Genomic DNA, 24,169 nt, shown 5'->3' with positions numbered 1-24,169 from the left:
GCCAGGCTGAGGTGTGGGCGTGGTGGGCTTGCCCTTGGGTCTCCCAAGGTCACGTCCAGGGAAGAGGCGCCCACACCTGCTCAGAGGAGCCCTCACCAGCGTGCAGAGCGCAAGCCTGAGCCCTGGCCCCTTCTCTCCAGGCCTGTTTCTCCATCCGCGACTGCCCGGTGTGGATGGACTCCAGCACCACAGCCCAGTGCCGCCAGCTGGAGGCCGCCGTGGGCGGGGCCCAGGCTCTCAGCCGCCTCACAGGCTCCCGTGCCTACGAGGTGAGCAGGGCTCGCCTTGGGCTGGGCTGGGACCGGGAGGAAGGTCTGGTAGTTGGCTCCAGTCCCTTTTCTCTCAGTGTCTGGGAGGACACAGCTGGTGGCCAGTCCCTGTGGGGATCACATGAGGCTGGGTGGGTCCCAGAGGAGCCAGGACTAGGCACTCTGGCCCCGGGTTCCGATTAAGGCTGTCCTGCCTCCTTGTGCTGCCCATTGAGCAAGGGCAGGCCTGGCCTCCCCTGTGTGTGCCCAGGTGTGAACACGGCTGTGCTCCTCGCGTCAGCCGGGGTGACGATGGTGCCTTGCTTTCAGCCTCTCTCACTCAGGTTTTGGGTAGTTTTGAAGCTGAAAGGACTCAGTGCTTGTAAGACAATACAGTTCCTGGCAAAGTGAAAAAATAAAGAGTGCCTGTTTCCTGCTGGCCTCAGCCAAGGCCCCACCCCACCCACCAGTGGCTGTCACCAGCCCAGCCCCAGCTGGGGCCATGCGACCCTCGCTGGAGCACAGGTTTTGGGGACAGGGCCAAGCCCACCGGGGCCACCTGAGGTCAGAAGGATGTGGGTGGGGAAGGGACCCCCGAGTCCCCTGCACGGGTGCCGTGATCAGAGCAGGCCTCCCCGCGTGTCAGTCCGGAGCGAGGCTTGGTCACTCAGGTGGCCAGCAGGTGCCAAGCACTGCTGAGGCCTTTTTAAAGTCTTCACGTACTAACAGATTTCCAGAGCGTGGAGCTGCTCATTCCATGTAGGATTTAGGTTTTTAAGAGTTTGCCGTCTTTTTTTCAGCGATTTACAGGAAACCAAATTGCAAAGATTTACCAGCAGAACCCCGAGGCCTACTCACACACGGAGGTTGGTTAAACGTTCCTACTTGATTGAAAGTCACAGTTGAATTCCTTTTCTAATACTTACCTTTAACAGAAATACATCTCATGTGCATTGGTGGGAAAAAACACAGACATTGATTAGCGGACATTAAAAATGATACATTCACTTTGCTTCTTTCTCTCATTTGGAAACAATTTGCTTGTTTCTGTGGCTGGGCCCAACGGGCCTTTTTAATCTTGGAAGTTGACATCCAATTTACATGATAATGATTCAGGATTACTTTGCAGCATTAGCCATGTGGGCTGTGGGCAGGGGTGAAAAGCCCGCTCTGAATTCTGTGGGAAACACAGGACAGAGGTGGCTGATGGGGGTAGGAGGTGTCGGTGTTCTCTGCCCCGGTCCAGGGGCCCGTGGTTCCCTTGTGGAAGCACAGACACCCCAGCTGACATCTGAAATCTGGGTCAATCGAAAGCTTCCTAGGGGCCGGCTTTCACTGATTCTTGCTCTGAACCCTCAGGTGTCTTTTTTGGGTCTGAGTCCTGTGGTCACACATCCCACTTCCCTTGTGACTAGATACAGCAGTGGTTCTCAACCTCCTGGCCCTTTAAATACAGTTCCTCATGTTGTGACCCAACCATAAAATTATTTTCGTTGCTACTTCATAACTGTAATGTTGCTACTGTTATGAATAGTAGTGTAAATATCTGATATGCAGGATGGTCTTAGGCGACCCCTGTGAAAGGGTCGTTCGACCGCCAAAGGGGTCGCGACCCACAGGTTGAGAACCGCTGGGATACAGAGACCACAGAAGAGGAGGCAGGAGATCGGCACCACGCTCCCTGGATGCCGGGTGGAAAACCCGCTCCCCTAAGGGTGCCTTTCTCTGTTCAACTTGACAGTGGTATGGACTGTCAGAACCTGCGGGGTGAGATGCCTCGGCCGTTACTGGGGCATCTTGCTCACAATAGAAAGCTCTTCTCGTGTGTGTGTGTGTGTGTGTGTGTGTGTGTGTGTGTGTGTGTGTGTGAAGTATTCAATTGCTTAGAGCAGTGGTCGCCAACCGGTGGTCCGCAGACCACTGGTGGTCTGTGAGGTCCGAAAGGTTGGCGACCGCTGGCTTGGAATATATGGAAGTGAGTCATATCTCAGTTTCCTTCTCTTACAGAGAATTTCCTTGGTCAGCAGTTTTGCCGCTTCCCTGTTCCTGGGGTCCTACTGCCCTATTGACCACAGTGACGGTGAGTGAGCCTGCGGAGTCCTGGGCGTGTGCCCGTGCAGTGGGCGCGCAGGCAGTGTGAGCCTCGCCCACCTGGCCGGTGCCAGTCTTTCAGGCCTGTTATCTGCTGCCAAGCAGGGCGGGTGTTAGTTACCTTGCTGTTGGCAGACGACCCGAGCAGTTCGCTGCTGCAGGTCACAAACGTTTCTCTGCCCAGAGTCTCTGAAGGGCAGGAATGTGGGAGCAGCTTAGCTGGGTGCTTCTGGCTCAGGAGCTCTCGTGAGGGGGCCGTCCAGCTGGCGACCCTGGGCTGCGGCCATCCAGAGGCATGATGGGCTGGAGGATCCAGGTTCACACACAGGCCTGTTGGTCAGAGGCCTCGGTTCCTGGAGGCTGTTAATGACAACACGGCTGGATTCCCCCAGGAAGGACTGACACCCTAATCTGGGAATTGAGGTGCCATCACTTCTGCCCCAGCCTATAGTCACACAGACCCACCCAGGTGTGGGGAGGCGAGGACCTCCCAGGCGTGAACACCAGGACTCGGGGGTGAGCCGGGGCCAATCTTGGAACCTGGCTCCCCCAGAAGTCACTTATTGACGTTTTTGTTCACATTTGGGAAACTCCTGGGAGTTGTGAGCTCTGGAATAAAAACCTGAACAAAACCCAGCTGACGCGGCTCAGGTGGCTGAGAGTCATCCCGTGCACCAGGAGGTCGCCGGTTCAATTCCCAGTCAGGGCACATGCCCAGGTTGCAGGCTCGATCCTCAGTGAGGGGGTGGGGGGGCGTGCAGGAGGTAACGGACCTATGTTTACCTTTCATCGATGTTTCTATCCCTCTTTCCCTCTCCCTTCCTCTCTCTGAAATCAGTAAAAGCATATTTTAGAAAAATAAAATAAAAAGCCTTAGCAAAAATAAATGGAAATGGTACCAGGGAGGGAGGAAGGCTGGGAGGAGGTACGGAAGGAACTCTTGGGTGGGCCTAGGCTGCAGGAGTGACCGGAAGCAGGAGGAGGATGTAGAGCCGGAGCCCAGACCCGGGAAAGTGGCTGCAGAACAGAGTGAGTGCTCTCAGCGCCCGGGAATCCAGCTGAAGTTTTCGAGTGCCGTCGTGTTCCAGACGTTATTCGAGTTTTCAGGGGGGAAAAAATGAGGCAGTTAAGTTAAGGAGTGCCCCCCCACCCCCAGCTTCACTCACAGTCTGGAGAAGTAAAGGTCCCTGCAGCTAACGGCATAGAACTCAGATCAGCAGAACTTACACGTGGACGAGCGGGGGTGTGCACCTGTGCTCCCCACCTCTCCCTGAGGCAGGGTGCCTCTGGGGCAGGTCACATGCTGCTGCTCACTGCTCCTGTAGGCATGCCGCCGCCGGAGGGCCAGGATCTTCAGCCTCCGCTGGGCCTTCCGCTCCCTCACCTGAGGAGTCACTGCCTAACTTACCAGCTGCCTCTCATGGGCAGGTGACTCCATCCCTGCCCCGTCCCCCTGTCTGCCTCCACCTGTGCTCCGGGTTCCATCCCCTTCCCCATCCCGAGCAAAGCCTTGGGAGAAATAGGTCGTGGTAGCCAAGACGAGGTGAGCTCAGGGAGGAGCAGGAGGAAGGTTAGGGGCGTCTGAGCGCTCTCCCGGAAGTTCGATGTGGTTGGGAAGTCCCGAGGGCTGGCCCACATCAGCAATGGGCTACCTCTGAGGAGACACCTTGAACTTCAGGGGACACAGAGCAGTTCCTTGTCAACATATTCCCCTCCCCTGGCCAGGTCTCGGCCAGGTCTGGGAGCAGCAGCTTTCCAGGTAGCCATGGTGTCTGAGCTGTTGAGGAAGTATTTGGAAGAAGCAGTAGTGGGACGGGGCCTGTGGTTCCCAGGGCCCTGCTGGCCGCTGGCTGGCTGGGTCCAGCGTGACCCAGGGGCATGGTACACCTTCCGCTGGTCCAAGTTTGCTGCGAGAGCATGATCCGCCCTCCCAGATCTGTGCATTTTTGCAAGATGTTTCTAATCCTTGTTTCCTGCCGTCCGTAGGTTCTGGAATGAACTTGTTGCAGATCCAGGACAAAGTCTGGGCCCAGGCGTGCCTTGGTGCCTGTGCACCCCATTTAGAGGAGAAGCTGGGCCCCCCGGTACCGTCATGCTCAGTTGTGGTAGGTCCTCTTTCCAGGGACGTGGCTCCTTTAAGAGCTGGAGGGAACAAACGTTTCTTCCCAGACACCAGGAAATCTTATCATGTATTTTAAACTTTCAGGACTAAAGTAAAGTCAGGGAAAGGGGGGGGGGGAAACGCTTTCTTGTCCTAACTGTGCTTTCTAAAGATGACGCATCTGTCTAGAGGGGTCCCTGCCCTCTGGTCCCACAGCAGCTCGTGGAGGCACCTGAGGGCCCTGGTTCCTGGGGGACCCCCTCCCCGCACTGCCTTTTGGGTTTATTTTCTTTGGACCATTGATATCGGCGTTCATGTGTCCAGTTACTCTTTTTTAAAAAAAATGTTTATTAATTTTAACGAGAGAGGCAGGGAGAGAGAAACATCTATTTGCTGTTGCTCTTACATATGCATTCATTGGTGGTTATTATATGTGCCCTGACCGGGGATGGAACCCCCAACCTTGGCGTAGGGGGACGATGCTCGAACCGACAGAGCTCCCCGGCCAGGGCTGTCTAGTGGTTCTTAATCCGATGGCTGGGCTGATCGGGGGAGCGTGTCAGGGTTTGTCTACACCTCGGAGTTGGCTTACGGGTGCCCCCTGGTAATTCATTTGCTTAGTTTTCATGCTACATCCAGAATTTGAAGCTCTCGTGACATGTGCAAGTTGCAGATGGGCTTGCTCTGGTGACCTTGACTCTCAACATCAAGTGGTCTTCGAGGCGGTGGGATGACCTGTCCGGGCTCCTCTGGCCTTTTGTGAACAGGAGGGACATCCTGGTTTGCCACAGGGAGTGACGCAGCTCCGGGCTGTGACCTGGAGCCGGTCCCAGTCCCGTGGCCTGCGGGTGGACGCTGTGCTGGGAAGGCGGGCTTGGCCTCAGCAGAGGGTCCCGGCTTTTCCTCCTCAGGGGCCCGTTTCTTCCTACTACGTCCAGCGCTACGGGTTTCCTCCGGGATGCAAAGTGGTGGCCTTCACTGGGGACAACCCAGGTGAGTCCCCAGGGGATATCGCTCCCCAGGGAGCCTGCCTTGGTCCGTAGCCTGGCCTCCATGAAGCCCCCCTGGGGTGGGCCCCCCCCCCCCTGGCTGTAGGCTCCACTCCTGAAAGCTGGCTCCCTGGACTTGCCCCACCGTGGCCCTGCCTGTCCTCAGGAGCCACAGGGCCGCCTCCCCACCCAGGAGAAAACTGACGGCGATCAAGGAAGGCAGTCCTGCCCACCGCTCCTGGACCTGCCATTTCTGGTCCCAGCTAAGCCTCCCACTCCCTCTCACCCTTCCTCTGGGACTCGGTTTTGAGTCCCTACCCGTCATTTGATCTACGGTCCTCATGCACACACCTTGTTTTCCTTTCAAAGTGAAAATAAGTTCATTGAGTCTCCTTAGGACAGTGATGGTGAACCTTTTGAGCTCAGCGTGTCAGCATTTTGAAAAACCCTAACTTAACTCTGGTGCCGTGTCACATATAGAAATTTTTTGATATTTGCAACCATAGTAAAACAAAGATTTATATTTTTGATATTTATTTTATATATTTAAATGCCATTTAACAAAGAAAGATCAACCAAAAAAATGAGTTTGCGTGTCACCTCTGACACGCGTGTCATAGGTTCGCCATCACTGCCTTAGGAGCATGTGTTAGTTCTTACCTCCTCTCCCAACGAGAAGAACGCCCGGGAGGATACTGGGCTTGCTTCTGACCCCTGAAGTGTCCGCTTCTGGGCACGTGTGAGCTGAAATGACAAAGAAGCAGCTTTCTGTCCTTTTTCTTGGACTTTGGTTTCAGGCCGGTCCCTCCCTGAGTCTCATCTTCAGGCTGCTGTTGCTTTAAATAATACATTTTTTGCACCTTCATTAAAACAACAATAACAAGCTGACGAACAAAAGCGTATGCTGTTGTTTTATTCACAAGGGATGCCTCTTCATTGCAGAAAAAAAATGAAATACTGACAAACCAAAGGAAGGATGTAAAAATCATCCATAAACAGTTAAAATTGGGCTGGGACCAGCCACTTCCCTAAAGCAGTCCAAACTCCCCACCCACTGAGGCCTGACAGTACAAGTGATGGCCGTCCTTCCGACCTTTTTGTGTCCAACCCACCAGGGCAGGCTTGTGTCCAACATGTTCATGGTTGTCTCGGTACGGTTGTCCCAGCATTGATTTCCCCAGTCCCCTGTGGTGGAGGTTGGTGTGGCTTCCGGTGCGAATGCTGAGATGCACATCCTGTGTTGCATCTTGTCCCTGGACTCTGGGGCCTAGAGGATACGCTCTCGGGGGGATTCCTGGACCCAAGGCTCTGACACACACTGCTGATTGCACCTCACCAGCAATATCTGAGTCCACCTCTTCCCACACTTCTCCTTTCACTCATTCATTCATTCTCTCGATGTTTAGTGAGCATCTACTATATGACAGGCCTTCTTTCAGTTATCAGTGAACAAGGCAGATCGAGATCGCTGTGTGGGCCACATGACCCGGCCCTTTCCCTACCCCTGGGCCAGGGAAAGCCCGTCATTCCCGTCTCACGTCTGTCTTTTTCTGCCGTATGTGTCCTGGTGTCTTGATCTGGCCCCCTCCGTTCTCGGCTCTCCTGGGAGCCCCTGACGGTGGGTGGGGAGTGTGGACTGCCTTAGGGAAGAGGTCCCAGCCCAAATCAAAGGCCCTGACCACAGAGCCTCCACTCTCTCCCCCCTGGGACTTCCTTTGGGGACCTCCTGAGCCCTCAGGTCACCCTGTTCCTGCCTCTACCCTTAGCATGTGGGTTCAGGGAGGCGGGTGGGGGCTGTGCTCCCATCTGGGGGGCGATTGTCGTTTGCTCCGTGGCTCCCAGGTGGCTAACCAGAGGCTCCCCTCCCATCCTCAGCGTCGCTGGCAGGCATGAGGCTGGAGGAAGGTGACATTGCGGTAAGGTGACTGCTCACGCCCACAGGTGGAGCCAGCTCTGTCTGCCCTGGGGGTCATCGCTGTTGCCTATCAGAGGGCCTGCTGGTTCCAAAGGGCAGCGGAGGGAGGGGACAGGGAGACCCAGGGCCTGCCCACATCTCTCTCAGAAGGCCATTCGCCTTGGCTGAGTCCTCTGCCCGCCTTGACAGTGGCCAGTCCTGGCGGGCACAGTGGCAGAAGGTGTGAGGATGTGAGCTCCCCACTGAGAAAGGCAGACACCACCCATGCCCTCCTGGGTGTAGTGGGCAGTCGCTTGGGGAACCAGTCATCCATCACCCACACCATTAGTTAGACGCAGTTGTGGTGAGTTCTAGAAAGTCAGCCCGTAGGATCCGGGACAGCCTGTATCTGGGGAGGCTCCTGTGGTGCGGAAGGGTCAGAGGAGGTTTCTCCCCAGAAGTGGCCTTTACTCCGCGGTCTGCAGCACAAGGAGGGAAGCGTTGGGGTCAGGGCGGTGGAGCTGGGCAAGGACAGGGTACCTCACCCTGCCCCTCTCTCCTCAGATCAGCCTGGGCACCAGCGACACCCTGTTCCTCTGGCTCCAGGAGCCCACGCCCGCCCTGGAAGGCCACATCTTCTGCAGCCCGGTCGACCCCCGGCACTACATGGCGCTGCTGTGGTAGGTTGGGTGGGGAGGAGGGCGAGGCGGGCCGTCTGTCCCCGTCGGGAGCACCCCAAGTTGTCCCACTGAGCAGGCTCCTGTGGGCAGCCGAGACCCCGGGACTCACTGGGTCCTGCTGACACAGAGCTGGGTGGGAGCAACCCAGGACCTGGAGTCCCCCAAACCCAGGTCCCAATTCCAGCCCTACCACCCACACCCTGGGTGCTCAGCCTGTGTGTGGCCTGGGGCAGACGCCCCAGCACAGTGGTCGGCAAACTCATTAGTAAACAGAGCCAAATATCAACAGTACTTCTTCAAAATAGACTCGCCCAGGCCGAAAACCGACTTCTGCGCATGGGCCACGAAGTTTCCATTGCACTGTACGCGTGCACCCGCACATGGTATTTTGTGGAAGAGCCACACTCAAGGGGCCAAAGAGCCACTTGTGGCTCGAAAGCTGCAGTTTGCCGACCACTGCCCTAGCACGTCTGGGCCACGCTTAGCTCCTAACGTGAGGAGAAGGGGAGCGTTTACTTTGTACTGTGATGACATGTTTGGCATATGGTCGATTCAGTTCCTACAGGAAGGGAGTGCGCTGAGCACAGGCCTTCAGACACTCGCTGAAAACTACTGAGGGAGGTTTCTGAGCCTCTAAGCCCCAGGAACTGCTGGGGAATATGTGGGTCTAGCAGATCTAGCCAGCCCCTCCCCGTTGTGCAGGTGGTACCGCGTGCAGAACCCCAGCTCCCTGCCCTTCTTGGGGCTCCTCTGTGGCAGCCTCCTCTGTAAACGGCCCGAGACAAGTGGGTTTCCAGGTGATTCCTGGGACCTGAGCTGGGCCTGGGACCTGAGGGAGAGCCGCAGATCCCTGCCATGCAGTGGCTGGGGGTTGTGGTCCAGCCTGACCTGCAGCTCCTCTTCTTGGCAACACGTGTGTCCAGTCAGCGAGCACGGGGGCGCTCCCTCAGGGTTGTGTGCACTTCTGCAGCTTTAAGAATGGCTCGCTCATGAGAGAGAAGATCCGCGACGAGTCGGCTTCCGGTTCCTGGAGCGAGTTCTCGAAGGCGCTGCGGTCCACGGAGATGGGGAATGGCGGAAGCTTGGGTAGGCTGTTGGGTGCTGCGCAGGCCAGGCCCGGGGAGGGGCAGCAGCTGCCTGTGGAAGGCGCAGGGCCTGGTGCCCCATGAGTAGGGGGAGAGGAGGCCCAGGGAGAGGCCCAGGAGAGCCCTGTGTGTCTACACTTGCGCTCCATGGGCCTGACAGCTGGTCTGAGACCCTGTGTTCTGAGTGAGTGGAAGATGGGGCCATCGCTGCATCTCCTGCCCCCTCAGAGCGCCTGGTGGCAGCCTCAGAGGTGGCAGCCACAGTGCCTGCTCCCTTCTGGTGCATCCTGTGCACAGCTTTCTGCTGCAGGCACCAGGTCCTGTTAGGAAAAGTGCCCGGCGTCTGGAACAGGCCTCTGAGCAGGGAGGGGGCGTGGGCAGGTATTTCAGGGCTAGTGGGCAGCTGCCTGTGGCCCGGCTGCCAGGTGAGCGTAGGGAGAGCTGTCTAAGGAAACTAGCCGAGGCCTTTCCGGATGCCCTCTGTCCTGCCGGAGGGCCAGGGACTAAGAGTATTCGTGGATGTCCTCCCGTGGGTGAGCGGGGCCCAGCGACAGAGATGTGGGGTCGCTGCACCCCGCCCTTTTTCTAAGTCTTGAGACGCCCACCTTTTGTTTTTGATCGCTGACAGCAAATCTCTTCCTGGTCTGTTTCAGGTTTTTATTTTGACGTCAAGGAGATCACCCCTGAAATGATCGGGCGTCATAGGTTTAGCCCAGAAAACCGTGAGGTATGTGCTACGTGTATTGGAGCTGCATCGGCTCCATTTCTGAGTATTACATTTAACAGTTGCCTATGGAATGGTGCTCCTTTTAGGGCTCCATTCATTCACTCATCCATTGATAAAACAAACGTTTTTGAGCCTCTGGCCGGGTAGCTCAGTTGGTTAGAGAGTCATCCCGATATGCCAAGGTTTCCGGTTTGATCCCTGGTCAGGGCACATACAAGAATCAACCAATGAATGCATGGATAACTGAAACAACAAATCGAGGTCTCTCTCTTTCTCTCTCTTTCTCTCTCTCTCTCTCTCTCTCCTCTTCCTCCCCCGCCCCCTTGCTCTTTCCCCCTCTCCCTTCCTTACTCTCTCTCTCAAATCAATTAAAATAATTTATTTTGATGTGCCAGGGTGCATGCTTGATGTGGGGAGTCAGCAGCTATGCCTGAGCTCCATTGGAGGCCTGAGTCCTGCGTTCCGACTCTGGGTCATTGGTTAACATGCTAACACACACATGAGTGGACAGTGAGCGCTCCTCACTCCGTGCTCGCTGTCTCCTGGACACAGGTCCCAGCGTTCCCCGCGGATGTGGAGATCCGAGCACTGATTGAAGGACAGTTCATGGCCAAGAGGATTCATGCCGAGGGCCTGGGCTATCGAGTCCGTAAGTGAGCGGTGGCGGGCTGTGTTCTGGGGCGGGAGCCAGGGTCTCGCTCGCACCGCGGGGCTGGAGGTCCTGTTCGGCCGTCAGACATGGCCTGGCGGGGTCTGTCTGTTAAGGCTCCATCGCAGGGGCCTCCGGCAGGAGAGAAGAGGAGCCTGACCCTGGTGGGGCCTGAAAATGAGATGAATGGCTCTTGTGGGCAGCCTACACGAGGGGACAGGTGTTCCTGTTTGCCCGCTCTGTCCTCTGTAGCCTCATCTCCAGGCCAGGAGTTATAGGACTTGACGATCTTTCTTTCTTTTTTAAGTATGTTTTTATTGATTTCAGAGAGGAAGGGAGGGGAAGAGAGAGATAGAAGCATTAATGATGAGAGAGAATCACTGATTGGCTGCCTCCTGCACGACGCCCACTGGTGACTGGGCCCGCAACCAGGGTAGTGACCTGACTGGGAATCGAACCGTGACTTCCTGGTTCATAGATAGACGCTCAGTCACTGAGCCACACCGGCCGGGCTCGGCAATCTTTCTGTAACCCTAAGCTCCAGCCTGCAAACTGAATGTCTCAAGACCTGGGCCCTGAGGACATGGGCACGCAGGTGGGATAGGTCTGGGCTGAGGCCATGGCTGGACCTTGACCTCCATCTCGCCTTCCAGGCCCCACCTCCCTGGGGGCACCGTTCTGGGCATTTCAGTTCGGATAGGGAGGAATGGGATGTGGAGCCACTGTCCACACTGAGAGGTCTGGAACGGAGCAGCAGAACCAGGGCTCGGGGAGCCCATGGGGGAAAAGGGGGTTTCTAAGAACTCGAGCTATGGAATGGGCAGCTTTAGGAGGTGAGTGAGTCCCCCGTACTGATGGCGTTGGTATGGTCTGGGGTTTTTGCAAGGAAACCAGGTTTCTAACATGTATTTGTCCCCCTGGGCAGCAGCTGTTGTCACTAGAGAAGGTAGAAAACTGAAGCCCCTTCGCTTGATGGCCTTCTCCGGGTACTTTCATGGGCAGTCTAAGTTCTAGGCAGCACGTGTTATGCTTTTGAACCCACCAAGTAAGCGGATATTAAAAAATAAGCATCAGGGAGACCTTTTGAAGACCTGTTAGGCAGCACCTACTAAGCTGCATGCACAGCCCTCGGCGGACGTGTGTCAGAAGTATGTATGCGTGTTCTCCAAAGACGTGCTGGAGACCACGCATCAGGGCTCTGTGCTTGACGCCCCACATGGGAAACAACCCAATACCCATTGATGACAGCCAGGATCCGTGCCTTGTGGGTGTTCACACAATGTGATAGTACACACAGAAATGAAAAGGGCCTGGCCTCAACCGCATGGGACAGAATCGATCTCACCAATGGAAGTCTGAGCAAAAGAAGCCAAACCCAAATACGTGTGGCAGGATTCCGTGTACACCAAATTCGAGAGCAGACACAGCTGTTTGCTGTGGTTGGAAGGGTTCTCTAGCTGTCAGGAGGGGCAGCTGGGTGTGCAGGGAGAGGCAGCGAGGGCAGGGCGGTCCTCCTGGGCTCAGGAAGGTAATGTGATCATGCCCTCATTCCCAGCCTTTAAAGCATTTCCTGGGCAAAACAGCATAAAGTTACTTATCCTCTTAGCGAGCCTAAAAGCACAATCAAACCTGTTCGCCAGCTCTGCTGGGTTCCTCTCCAACAGGATCATGTAAATGAATGAGCTTGCTCCCCCTACACACACACCTACACCCCTCCCCATGCCCTCCCAACTCCCCCCACAGCACTAAGAGGCGTCATCTTCCAGCTGCTGTGTGGATGGACCCGCTTGGGTTCCTTCTTGATCAGCCCTAATCTTGTTATAATAGTGTTTAAAGAGAATAAAGAGGCACTTGATGTAGGGCTGGTGGTCATGATAATAATAGCTCCCAACATTTATTAAGCACCTACTGTGTGCCCAGCCTGGTTCTAAGCACTCATTCCTTACTAACAGCAGCGCTCCGAGGTAGGTGCTGGTAGTTACTCCCACTCCCCAAAGTAGGAAACGTGTTAAGTCGCTTGCTGAACACGTTGAGGCTGGCAGAGCTTCTGAACCAAGCTTCTGGCTCTAGACTCTTGGTTCTTTTTTAAAAATTTTTATTGATTTCAGAGAGGAAGGGAGAGGGAGAGAGAGAGAAAAACATCAATGATGAGAGAGAATCATTGATCGCTGCCTCCTGCATGCCCTCTACTGGGGATTGAGCCCACAACCTGGTCATGTGCCCTTGACAGGAATCGAACCTGGGACCCTTCAGTTCGTAGGCCAATGCTCTATCCACTGAGCCAAACCAGCTAGGGCCAGACTCTGAGTTCTTAACTACTGGCTACAGATGCTTTATTTAAAGAACCATCGCTCTCTTGATGTTTAGACACCGTCAGACATGCACCCATCTGCGCTGGGCTAACACCATGGTCCCTTTCAGCTTATGTTTCTGTGTATATATTCATTTTGTTGAGGTTGGTTTGTAAAAGCAATAAAACCTTATCTTAGCAAGTTTGGAAAGTAAAGAAAACTACTTAGAATCTCCTCTTCCAGCCCCTTGTACCACCTGGAAGTTCTTCCAGTCTTCTTGATGGGCTTATTTCTACTTTGCTATAGTCCTACTAATATTTCCTTTGTGCATGCAATCCCTGAAGTTTATCAAAAGCCTTCTTCATGGTGCTTTCCCTGCAGTCAGGCAGAGAGGCTATTTTTGTTTCGTTTTTAATATATTTCTATTGATTTCAGAGAGGGAGAGAGAGAGAGAAACACCAATGATGAGGGAGAATCCATCAGTCAGCATGAGCCCTGACCAGGAATCAAACCGTTCATGGTTCATGGGTCGATGCTCAATCACTGAGCCACACCGGCCGGGCAGCACACAAGTCTTAAAGAGAATGCTTCTAGATGTTTCTGTTAAGAATGATGTCTGTTGTACATTTTGGACATATGGCCTTCATCCATTTAATTAAGGTCCCTTCTTTCCTGTTTTGTTGAGAGATTGTTAATAATTAAAAGAAAAAGAAGATGTTAAGAGGTGGGTGGGGCAGCAGCCGCACAAGCCTTTATATGGGACAGAACCAGCTTCGGGTCTCTCCCCCCATCCTCTGTGATAAGCAAGAAGCAATGGCCAACACAAGCCCTTTGTGGCTGAAGAACTCTGGGAAACTGCCAGTCATTTTTTTTCTTTCTCCTTGCAGTGCCCAAGACAAAGATTTTGGCCACTGGAGGGGCATCTCACAACAGAGACATACTACAAGTAAGTGTTGAAAGGATCTCTCCCATATCTGTTCATTCTTTTTAAAAAATTGTTGTTGTTTTTAAAAATTGATTTCAGATAAGAAGGGAGAGAGAGAGAAACATCAATGATGAGAGAGAATCATTGATTGGCTGCCTCTTGCATGCCCCCTTACTGGGGTCCGCAACCCAGGTATGTGCCCTGACTGGGAATCGAACTGTGACCTCCTGGTTCATAGGTTGACGCTCAACCATCCAGCCACACCGGCCGGGTCCATGTCTGTTACTTCTAAGAGCTAGACATTCAGCAGGAGGAATGCCTGTTCCCACTCCTTCCCTCCCAGGAAGCCAGATCTGCTGCCTTGCAGCTTACACTGTGAGCAGGTTGTCTTAGACTCGGGAAATCCGCTGCCCTGTGTAACTCCACTCTGATCCCAGCACCGGCCTCTGTCCCACACGTCAAACCTGACATCGCATGCCAGTGTTCTTGCCTTCCCAAAAGCTCTGCCTTCCAGTGTAAAGATCTCTGATTTCTCAACCATTCCTCTTGTAATACAGTTGCCGGACTTGGTCACGGTCTTTCTGATCCTCCACTATGCTAGAAATATGTGACCAAAATTGGAATCAACCTGCAGATGTCTGACAATCAGGCTGTTACATCTTGGGGCTGAGTATTTTGGGATGTAGCCTTAGCTGTTTGAATAACTGCATTGACTCTTGACTTGTAATATACCTGCCTTAGGTAAGATTCTCTAGAAGCAGAGTCTGAAATGGGCATTTCCTATAAAGTGATGTGTTGCCGAAACTGGTTTGGCTCAGTGGATAGAGCGTCGGCCTGCGGACTGAGGGGTCCCGGGTTCGATTCCGGTCAGGGGCATGTGCCTGGGTTGCGGGCACATCCCCAGTGGGGGATGTGCAGGAGGCAGCTGATCGATGTTTCTCTCTCATCGATGTTTCTAACTCTCTATCTCTCTCCTTTCCTCTCTGTAAAATATCAATAAAATATATTTAAAAAAAAAAAAATAAAGTGATGTGTTGAGAGAGTTCTCCTGGGAGAGGGGGTGGGAGATGCAGGCAGGGCAGAAGGGCAAGCAAGGATGTGCTTTTGGCTGGCATCGGCTTCAGCTCTATCCCGTGGGGAGATCTGGAACAGGAACTCTACCGCAGACTTGTTTTCATCTTGGGGTAAAGGGGCCACCTGGCCATCCTGGGAAGGTGGAAATAACCTCCTGTGAGAGGCAGCCTCTGTTCAGCAGGGAGTACAGTGGGGCCTTGACTTACGAGTGTCCCGACTAACGAGTTTTTTGAGATACGAGCAGTCTCTCGGCCGATTTTTTGCTTTGAGTTGCGAGCTAAAATTCGGGTTACGAGCCAGCTTCAGATACCCCACCGCTAGTTGGCGCAGCGAACGTCACAGTGAACGCCACAGCATCAGCCCAGCATCACGTGTCTCACTCGTTTGTTCACTTTTTGATTTGACATACGAGTAATTTGAGTTACGAGCTCCGTCACGGAACAAATTAAACTCATAAGTCAAGGCCCCACTGTAGTTCTTCTTTTTCTTTTAAATATATTTTATTGATTTTTTACAGAGAGGAAGGGAGAGGAATAGAGAGTTAGAAACATCGATGAGAGAGAAACATCGATCAGCTGCCTCCTGCACACCCCCTACTGGGGATATGCCGACAACGAAGGTACATGCCCTTGACCGGAATTGAACCTGGGACTCTTCAGTCCACAGGTCGATGCTCTATCCACTGAGCCAAACTGGTTAGGGCAAGGGAGTAGTTCTTTTAAGGAGGGACAGTTATGAGCCATTAGTAGCCAATATTCATAGCATCTGGAGAGGGGTGCACAGTGGTCCAGTCAGGGGATACATATAGGGTATCATTGGCATCTACTACAATATCTCTGTTCAATTAAGACCCTCAAGTCTTGCCCTGGCCAGTTTGGCTCAGTGGATTAAGCGTCGGCCCACAGACTGAAGGGTCCTGGGGTCAATTCTGGTCAAGGGCATGTACCTCAATTGCAGGCTCGATCCCAGGGTGCCTGTGGGAGGCAACCAATCGATATGTCTCTCACATCGATGTTTCTCTCTCTGTCGCTCCCTCTCCCTTCCACTCTCTCTATAAATCAATGGAAAGATGTCCTCTGGTGAGAATTAACAACAAAAAAGCCCCCAAGTCTTTTGCATGTGAGCTCCTCTTAGCACATGTCCCCCATTCTATGTGTATGCAACTTATTAGGAGGATCTAAATGGAAAACTTTGTATTTATTCCTATAAAACATGCCCTTGTTCGTTGGGTTTGGGCTTGTGAATATTAGTCCGATACCCAGCCGTCTCCACCTTGACCATTTGCTAAGCATACTTCCTAAATCTTCCTCCTTGTCTTCAATGCCATGGTTAGACAGTGCGGGGACAACCTGGAGAGCTGTGGTCCTCCACTCGAGACTTCCTGTAGGTCATCTGGACCCTTTTATCACGGGCACATGGCCAAGTGCACTTCCTTTAAGGCAGTAGAGGTGTCCTGGGAGGCATCAGAAGATGGATGAGGGAAGAGCCGGAACATGTGGGCCAGGCTCCCCGTGTTCCCTCTGAGGAGTGACTCGCCACAGTCAGATCCTCTGCCCTCTCCAGGTGCTTGCGGATGTGTTTGGCGCCCCGGTGTATGTCATAGACACCGCCAACTCAGCCTGCGTGGGCTCCGCTTACCGAGCTTTCCACGGTAGGTCGATGGATGGGGGAGAGCGGGTGGGCACTCACTGGGCTGAGGAGGGTGGAAAGGGGAGACTGGGGTGTCCCCAGTCTTTCGGGACATTGGAGTCTTGACGGCTGTACCTTCATTTTTCTCCTTCCCAGAAGGCGAGAACCAACCCCAATTTTCAGTCCCTTTATCCTCGACGTAAAGTGGGGAAGGAGTGGCAGGGTCCTGAGTGGCCTGCTCAGGATCAGGCTCAGCACAGGCTCATTGGGAATGGACGTAGGCATACTGAGGGCACGAGTGCCTGGGTGTGGACAGCTGGTGGGCAGGAGAGGTGGGTGAAGTCCAGAGTCTTTTCAGCAAGAGCGGGGCGTTGAGTCAACCTCGAAGGCTTAGGAGCCAGGCACTTCAGGACCTTGGAGAGCGCCATGGGCGTCTTTGCTCTCCTGGAGGCCTCTCTCACACCCCTGGTAGTAAAGGAATCCCCCCACCTGGGAGCCTTGTGGCAGGAGCAGCACGTGCCCACAGGAGCGGTCTTCCTTCCGTTTGGTCAGTTTTCTCTGCCCCCTGACGGCTCAGGCTGCTCCTCCGGCTGCCCATGTACCTTAAGGGCTTTGTCTTGTCCCTCTAGAGCAGCAGTTCTCAACCTGTGGGTCGCGACCCCTTTGGAGGTCGAACGACCCTTTCACAGGGGTCGCGTAAGACCTCGGAAAACATATATAATTATATATTGTCTTTGTGATGAATCACTATGCTTTAATTATGTTCAATTTGTAACAATGAAAATACATCCTGATACATCCATATCAGATATTTACATTACGATTCATAACAGTAGCAAAATTACAGTTATGAAGTAGCAACGAAAGTAATTTTATGGTTGGGGGTCACCACAACATAAGGAACTGTATTAAAGGGTCACGGCATTAGGAAGGTTGAGAACCACTGCTCTAGAGGTTCCGTTCTTCACACGTTTACTTTTTAACTTTTTAACACACCTTTAAAATATATAATATATATTTATTTTTTAGAGAGTGGGAGGGAGAGAGAAATAGAAACATCAATGATGAGAATCATTGATCAGCTGCCTCCTGCACACCCCCTACCAGGGATCAAGCCCGCAACCCAGCTGTGTGCCCTGACCAGGAACTGAACCATGACCTCCTGGTTCATGGGTTGACGCTCAACCACTGAGCCACTCCGGCCAGGCTTAACACACCTTTTAAAACATATATTTCCTACTGACATTGAGGATTAATTCGGGACCATGTCCTCCTCTTAATAATTACCTCTTTTATTCCCTTCCCTCCACACCCCATCCACCTCACAGCACTTCACACCAGCTCCTGCATCATGATCATTGGACACTTTATTTCCAGATTGTTATGTTTTCAGTTAAAATTTACATCGTATTGGGTTTTACTTGCACTTACCTATGAGTTTTTTTTTTTTCTTTTTTAACTCACTGCAGTTTCTCCTTCCAGTCTATGCTAGTTTTTTGTTGACATATACAACCTAAATACGTTTTTAAGAGGGAATTCAGTAGGTGATAATTTTCTGAGGCTTCACATGGCCAGCAAGGGCTTTGCTTTGTCCTCCCAAAGAATGTGACCTTGGCTGGGCAGAGGACTCTAAGTTCAAAATACTTCGCTTCAGGACTTTGAAAACACGTCCACAATCGTCCAGCCTTCAGTGTTGCCCATGAGAAGCCTGGGTCTGCCTCCTCCTCCTCCTCCTCCTCCTCCTCCTCCTCCTCCTGCCAAAGCAGGGAAAGAACTCCTTTTCGGGGAGGACTTTGCTGCTCTGCTGCATGCGTTTCTCTCTCATCTTTCCTTTTCTGTGCCTACTTAGTTGCCAAAGGTTATCTGGGGCATTGCCCTACTCTGCCCCCCAAATCCAAAACCCGAGCTAAGACCTAGCACAGAGGTGGGGAATGTCCAGCCCGCGGGCCACATGAGGCCTGTGAAATCATTCGGTCTGGCCCGGCCAAGGCATTAGGGATGAGTTCATTAAATGTTAGACCAAATATAGCAGGCTAATTTTTAAGTGGATAATTCTGCATGGCCCGCGAGTGATGTTATCAATATCCAAATGGCCCTTGGCAGAGAAAGAGTCCCCACCCCTGTCCTAGCATATCGGTCCCCACCCCGAGGTGCCTCAGCCACTTCATCTAGAGACCTCTTCTCCCCAGCTGGGTCCGGGGATGACTTTCACACGCAGCAGTCCGTGAAGGGGTGGAAAGGGAGCTAGATCTTTTGATGAGTCTCACCGCTGGCCACCGCACCACTCCTCCTCTTCGCCCATCCACACAGCTCCGAGCTGGCGTACTCCAGCCCTCGGATAGAAAACCGCCTCACCTCTTCCGTGGGCTCCTTCAGTTCTGGTGGGGTTGTTTCCCTGTCAATCCGATGCTACTCCTTAAATTGCCTGCAGACCCTTCACTGTCTCTTGCCCACCTGCGGCAACCTTCCCTCTTTTCCAGCACTGCCACGCGTTTGCTTGGTGAGTATTTATCGAGTGCCCCCTGTATGCAGGTAGTGTGCGAGGCCCCAGGCGCCAGTGGAGACCCAGGCCCTGGCCTCACAGAGCAAGGCAGGGACCGTCAACACACCTGTGGCCGGAAACTGTGAGAAGTGCTCTGAGGGAAGCCGATGGTGCTGAGAAGCGGAGGGGGGGAGTGGGGGAGTCTCCCAAGCCAGGGCGGTTCTTGGCCGCCGCTTATCCGAGGAGAAAAGAATAAGTACATGGAGAGAGAAGAACATTCCACCCAGTGAAAAGGCTCGGAGGCAGGATTGAAAGCCGCTGGGCTGGCTCGGATGTAGTGAGTGATGGAGGCGACGGGAGGGGTGAGTAATGCGAGGGAGGAGAGGCAGGCGGCCCTCCCCTCTTAGATGCCAGGGCTCAGCCGAGGACGGACAGGTCTATCAGTGAGCAAGACAAACCAGGCCCTGCTGAGGAGGCCTGCACTTGAGATTTTCCTCTTCTCTCTCTCTCTCTGTGTGAATGGTTTTATCAAGGCACGATCATGTGACATAAGAATGACCCAGTTGTAAGTATACAACTCAGTGATTTCTAATACATTTACTGAGGGGTGCAGCCATCGCCCTGATCCCGTTTTAGAGCATTTTGTCGCCCCAGAGAGAAAATGCTATTTCCGGTGAGTGTCCTGGTTTGCAACACACACTGACGTGAACTGAGCTTTCCTTTTCTAGGCCTTGCGGCTGGGACAGGCGTGCCCTTCTCGGAGGTTGTGAAGTTCGCCCCAGGCCCCAGACTAGCTGCTACCCCGAGCCCAGGAGCTGCTCAGGTGAGAGACCATCAGAATTTGCTTATAGCATTTGCACGGTGAAAACCAACCGGGTTCTTTCCCTCCCCCCTTAAAAGGTAAGTTTTTCTTTGTCACCTATGTTGAAGTGGATGTGCTCAATGAAAGGGGAAATGCTTTTTTTTTTTTTTAATTGTCAAGGAACCAGAGCAAAAGAAGCCGGGTTGTCAACTGAGATTCACAGATACCAGTGACTGCTGATTTTATAGCCTCAGGGGTCAGATAGATTGCTGGGCACATCTTCATTGTTCCGTGTGCCTCAGGGCAGGCCCTTCCGTTTCACCGGTCACAGAAGCCACAGAAAGACTGTCGCTGAAGCACAAGGCATGCCAGGTGTCTAGCACTCAGATTTGAAGTCTGGATCCTAGACAGCCAGCCGTGCAGTCCCTCAGGCCAGGAAATCCCTGTGTGTTGGCCCCCACGGTTACAGGTTAGGTTCCCGGGAAAGCAGACTGTCAGATGTCGATTAAGGATGCAGGGGACTTAGGAGGGGCTACTCTTGGGACTCTAGTCTGTGGAAGGGAAAGGAGGAGGTGAGCTGCAGGGCAGTCCCAGTGGAGCCCTCAGCCATCCCTACAGGAACTTCTGAAGCTGGGATGACCCTTTAGAGTTTTACCCAGTTGGGGTGCGGGGCCAGGCCTTTATACTCCATGTCAGCCAGTCATTGCATGCAGGCTGCAGGCCATCCCAGGATGGGGTAAGGCAGCCCTCCATGGCTGAAGCCACCCTCTAAGGGGGTTGTCAGCTGAGGGCTGGGGAGTAAGCTCTCCGTTCCTGAAGGGCAGTCTGGGTGGTCTGCCACAGCATGGGCCCCACCACTGTCCTGTTTGCAGAAGGTCCTTGCAGCCCAGGGCCAGGGGCGGTGCAGGCAGAGGGCTTTATTATTCACACCGGTCCAGCGGGCAGCATGAGCTTCATGCTTGCTTCATGTTTCCTTCATCCTGAAGTGTCCTGGGGTGATGCGGAGTGGGCCCAGGTGGATACTGTGCCCGCACTGTGTCTGTGTCACAGCTGAGGGACCCTGAGCTTAGAAACCTGTAACCTTATAAAGGAGTGGCAAGCAATGCTGTCCAACCTTTGCCCCCAAAGGAGACACTATCTTTGTTATCCCAGATGGCAAAAAAAATGTTCCCTCTGCCCCTAGAATGTGACACTATCTATGTCTTCCAAGGCTGCTGTATAAAGGTCCTTGAAAAGATGGTGGGGAACAAAAGCTGTGACATGTAGAAACACCACTGAGAATTGTTCCTAGCATATTTTGGAAGCAGAAGCTCATACTTTCCAGGTGACAGGGTAACCCACACACATAGGTGTACCCAAGATTTTATTTACTACTAGAGGCCCGGTGCATGAAATTTTTGCATGGGGGGGGGAGTCCATCAGCCCGGCCTGCACCCTCTCTAATCCGGGACCCCTCAGGCGATGTCTGACTGCTGGCAGTCGGACATCCCTCTCGCAATCTGGGACTGCTGGCTCCTAACTGCTCGCCTGCCTGCCTGCCTGCCTCATCGCCCCTAACCACTCTGCCTGCCTGCCTCATCGTCCCTAACTGCTCACCTGCCTGCCTGATCACCCCTAACTGCGTCTGCCTCAGCCTCTGCCACGGCAACTTCGTCCGGAATGATGTCTGGAAGGTCGTTCAGCATATTAGGCTTTCGTTATTATAGATTGTGTGTCCTTGTGTTTAAGAGACAGCTCAGTGCAGAAGAAAGATCCTACACTGTGATAAAGGAGCTTTGGGTTCTGAACTTATTCTGCCTCTCCCCCACCATCTGACCTTCATGTGACCTTGAGCAGCACTCCTCCTCTCTGAACCACTGTTTCTTCATCTGTGAATCGGGGACAACATCTGTCCTGCCTACTTTTAAGCTGCCAGTTGTGAGGCTTAACGAGCAGCCTTGACAATCGTGGCTTTATTATATAACAGGAGGTCTGAAGGTCATTGCCAGTGTTGGTTCAATGGTTCAACAGTGTCAGGGCTCCGCACCATGATCCCTGAAGTTCTCCAGATCAGCAGTGGACAATGAGAACCTCATGAGAGCCACCTGGGTCATCTAAAAATTTCCAGTAGTCTCATTTTTTAAAAAGGTATAAAGAAAGAAATGGCAACTTTTAATAATATTTTATTTAATCCAATAAGTCCACAATATTGTCATTTCAACATGTAATCATTAAGAAGTGCTAATGTGATATTTTGCTCCTTTTTTGTCTGGAGCTTCTGAAATCTGGTGTGTGCTTAGAGCACTAGCTGCATCTCAAGTGCGCACAGGCCCAGATGGCTTGTGGCTCCCGTATTGGATCCTGCAGCTCTAGACGTGTCCCAGATGGTGGCGGGGTGTCTGCAGCTGCTCCAAGCATCGTGTCCCCCACCACCGCACTCATTGGGCAGAGTCTCTCCTCACACACTTCTCAAGACATCCTGGTCTGTTCCTTCAACTCCCCAACAGGCTACGACTTGGTCACCTGGCCAGCCGTGGTTCTTAGAAAGGCTGTTGCAGGGTCTGGCTCTTTCATCCTCTCTAGGATGCAAGGAAGCAGGTAGTTGGGGAAAGCTAAGGAAACAAGCCCCTGCACCTGCCTGGTTACGTGTAGTAAATACTTGTGTGTGGCCACGCCCCCTGGTTTGCTCATGGCCGGTCACTAATAGCTCATGGAACTCTTTACCCCCCATAACTCCCCTCCACCCCGTTCCCACCCCACCCTCCGCCCTCACTCCCCACCCACTGTCCTCATCCATAGGTGCACGATTTGAGAATTTGTTTTTAAAATTTTGTAGATTTGATAACAAAAATCGGCTTCTTGTCATAGTTTGCATTTAAAAAACATTTTAAACTCCAGGTTTGAGAAGCAGTAGCATTTCCTTTTTTTTTTTTTTAATGGTTTGACGCTTCCTTTCTTTTGCCCGGCAAGAAAATTAAATGGCAAGTAAATGGGATGTAAAGATTTTAAATTTCAAGATGCAAAGAGATGGAAGAGGCCCCTCCCCTTTCTCTTCTAAACTGCTCTTTCTGCCCATGCAGGTCTATGCTGCCCTCCTGCCAAGATATGCCCAGCTCGAGCAGAGAATCCTGTCCCAGCCCCAGGGGCTCCCGGAGTGAGTCCTGCAGGCCCGGGTGCCTGTGGACCCTGCCGGCTCCGACTCGCTGACCCCACTGGGAGACATGGCCCTGGACAGCAGGGGCCCTCTTCCCTGTTCTGGGTGCCTGGCCCCTGATGTGCTCCAGCCCTGTCTGGGGCCACCTGGAAGCCTGTCTCGCACACCTTCCTGAGCATCAGCGGGCTGCTTGTGTCCCTGTGTGCTGTGCTCAGGGCAGGAGAGCATCCCTTTCCTGTCTTCATTTCAGGAGGCAGGATAGCATGGAGCCTGGGATATCTCCAATAAAGACTGACTTTTCCTTTCCTTTTTATTAAAACTATATTTTTATTGATTTCAGAGAAGAAGGGAGAGGGAGAGAGAGATAGAAACACGAACGATGAGAGAGAATCATTGATCGGCTGCCTCCTGCATGCCCCCCACTAGGGATCGAGCCCACAACCGCAACCTGGGCATGTGCCCTGACTGGGAATAGAACTGTGACCTCCTGGTTCATAGGTCGACGCTCAACCACTGAGCCACAGTCAGCTGGGCTGACAATTTCCTTTGCAAAGGCAGAAGTAAATCTAATCCAAGGAACTAAATCAGCAAAATAGGGAAGAGAATGCCATCCCACAAACCCTGACCCCAGCCCATCCCCTTCTCCAGTCCTGGCTCTCTGGCCACTTGGAAAATTGTCTCAGGACGACCAACTACGAAGTATCCTAGCTAACTATTACACGTTAAAGGAGAAGGATGGGGAGGGGGTGTCTCTAAGCCAAAAGACCTAGTTTTTTACAAGAAAAGATCAGGTTGGTATCAGACCTCTCAAAGAGTAAGTAGCAGTGGAGCAACATTTTTAAGAAACTCAAACTAAAAATATGAAATAAGTGTTTAATTCCAACTAAGCTGCCCAAGTATCAAGGATAATTTTTAAGAAGTTTTACTCATGCAAGAGCTCAGGAAGTAACCCCTTAGGATTCTACTAAAAGACAAGTTTCATCCAACGAGGAGATGATTGGTGAAACTAAAGCACAAAGACTGGTGGTGATCATTGAATATCTTTAATTTGGGATAAAAGACCAAAATGAAAGTGGGGATAAGGGTGGAAGAATAGCATCAAATGGTATATGGTTTGACAAGGTACAAGTAACACAACTAAGTGAATGAAAAAGGAGAGAGGGAGAGGACCGTACGAAGAGCTCTTCATTGCAAAGGCAATATGTGTGAGTCAGTGTCATTTAGAGTTGACAGGCCATATAGTTATATATAGTTATATATAGTGAGCATTATATAAAGGCAATAGTGTATGGTCTTAAAGGTAATCAGTAGGATAAAAATAGGCATCTCCTTCAATGCCCACACACACAATAATACAGGGGGCAGAGCA

General features: G+C 52.7%; 1 protein-coding gene across 7 annotated transcripts in view; it reads left to right on the top strand.

Annotated features, from left to right (window-relative positions):
• Positions 1–23,119, top strand: part of XYLB (xylulokinase) — a 33,430-nt gene extending 10,311 nt beyond the window's left edge. For 4 of the 7 annotated variants that reach the window (XM_023763412.1, XM_006099758.3, XM_023763410.1 and 1 more), the window contains 14 exons: positions 141–269; positions 1,049–1,114; positions 2,256–2,328; positions 4,326–4,444; positions 5,352–5,433; positions 7,305–7,345; positions 7,888–8,003; positions 8,974–9,089; positions 9,742–9,815; positions 10,368–10,464; positions 13,643–13,701; positions 16,318–16,405; positions 19,594–19,688; positions 22,727–22,935. In XM_023763412.1, coding sequence (XP_023619180.1) covers positions 174–269; positions 1,049–1,114; positions 2,256–2,328; positions 4,326–4,444; positions 5,352–5,433; positions 7,305–7,345; positions 7,888–8,003; positions 8,974–9,089; positions 9,742–9,815; positions 10,368–10,464; positions 13,643–13,701; positions 16,318–16,405; positions 19,594–19,688; positions 22,727–22,804 — 1,200 coding nt within the window. In that variant the 5' untranslated portion in view covers positions 141–173 and the 3' untranslated portion in view covers positions 22,805–22,935. Of the gene's footprint in view, positions 1–140; positions 270–1,048; positions 1,115–2,255; positions 2,329–4,325; positions 4,445–5,351; positions 5,434–7,304; positions 7,346–7,887; positions 8,004–8,973; positions 9,090–9,741; positions 9,816–10,367; positions 10,465–13,642; positions 13,702–16,317; positions 16,406–19,593; positions 19,689–22,726 lie in introns of all 7 variants that reach the window. The other 3 variants (XR_002831875.1, XR_002831876.1, XM_023763411.1) reach the window with 3 other exon arrangements.
• The last annotated feature ends 1,050 nt before the right edge of the window (positions 23,120–24,169 follow it).

Source organism: Myotis lucifugus, unplaced genomic scaffold, assembly GCF_000147115.1.
Source record: "Myotis lucifugus unplaced genomic scaffold, Myoluc2.0 scaffold_283, whole genome shotgun sequence".
In the NCBI taxonomy this organism is placed as follows: domain Eukaryota; kingdom Metazoa; phylum Chordata; class Mammalia; order Chiroptera; family Vespertilionidae; genus Myotis; species Myotis lucifugus.
This window is presented reverse-complemented; position numbering and strand designations above follow the sequence as displayed.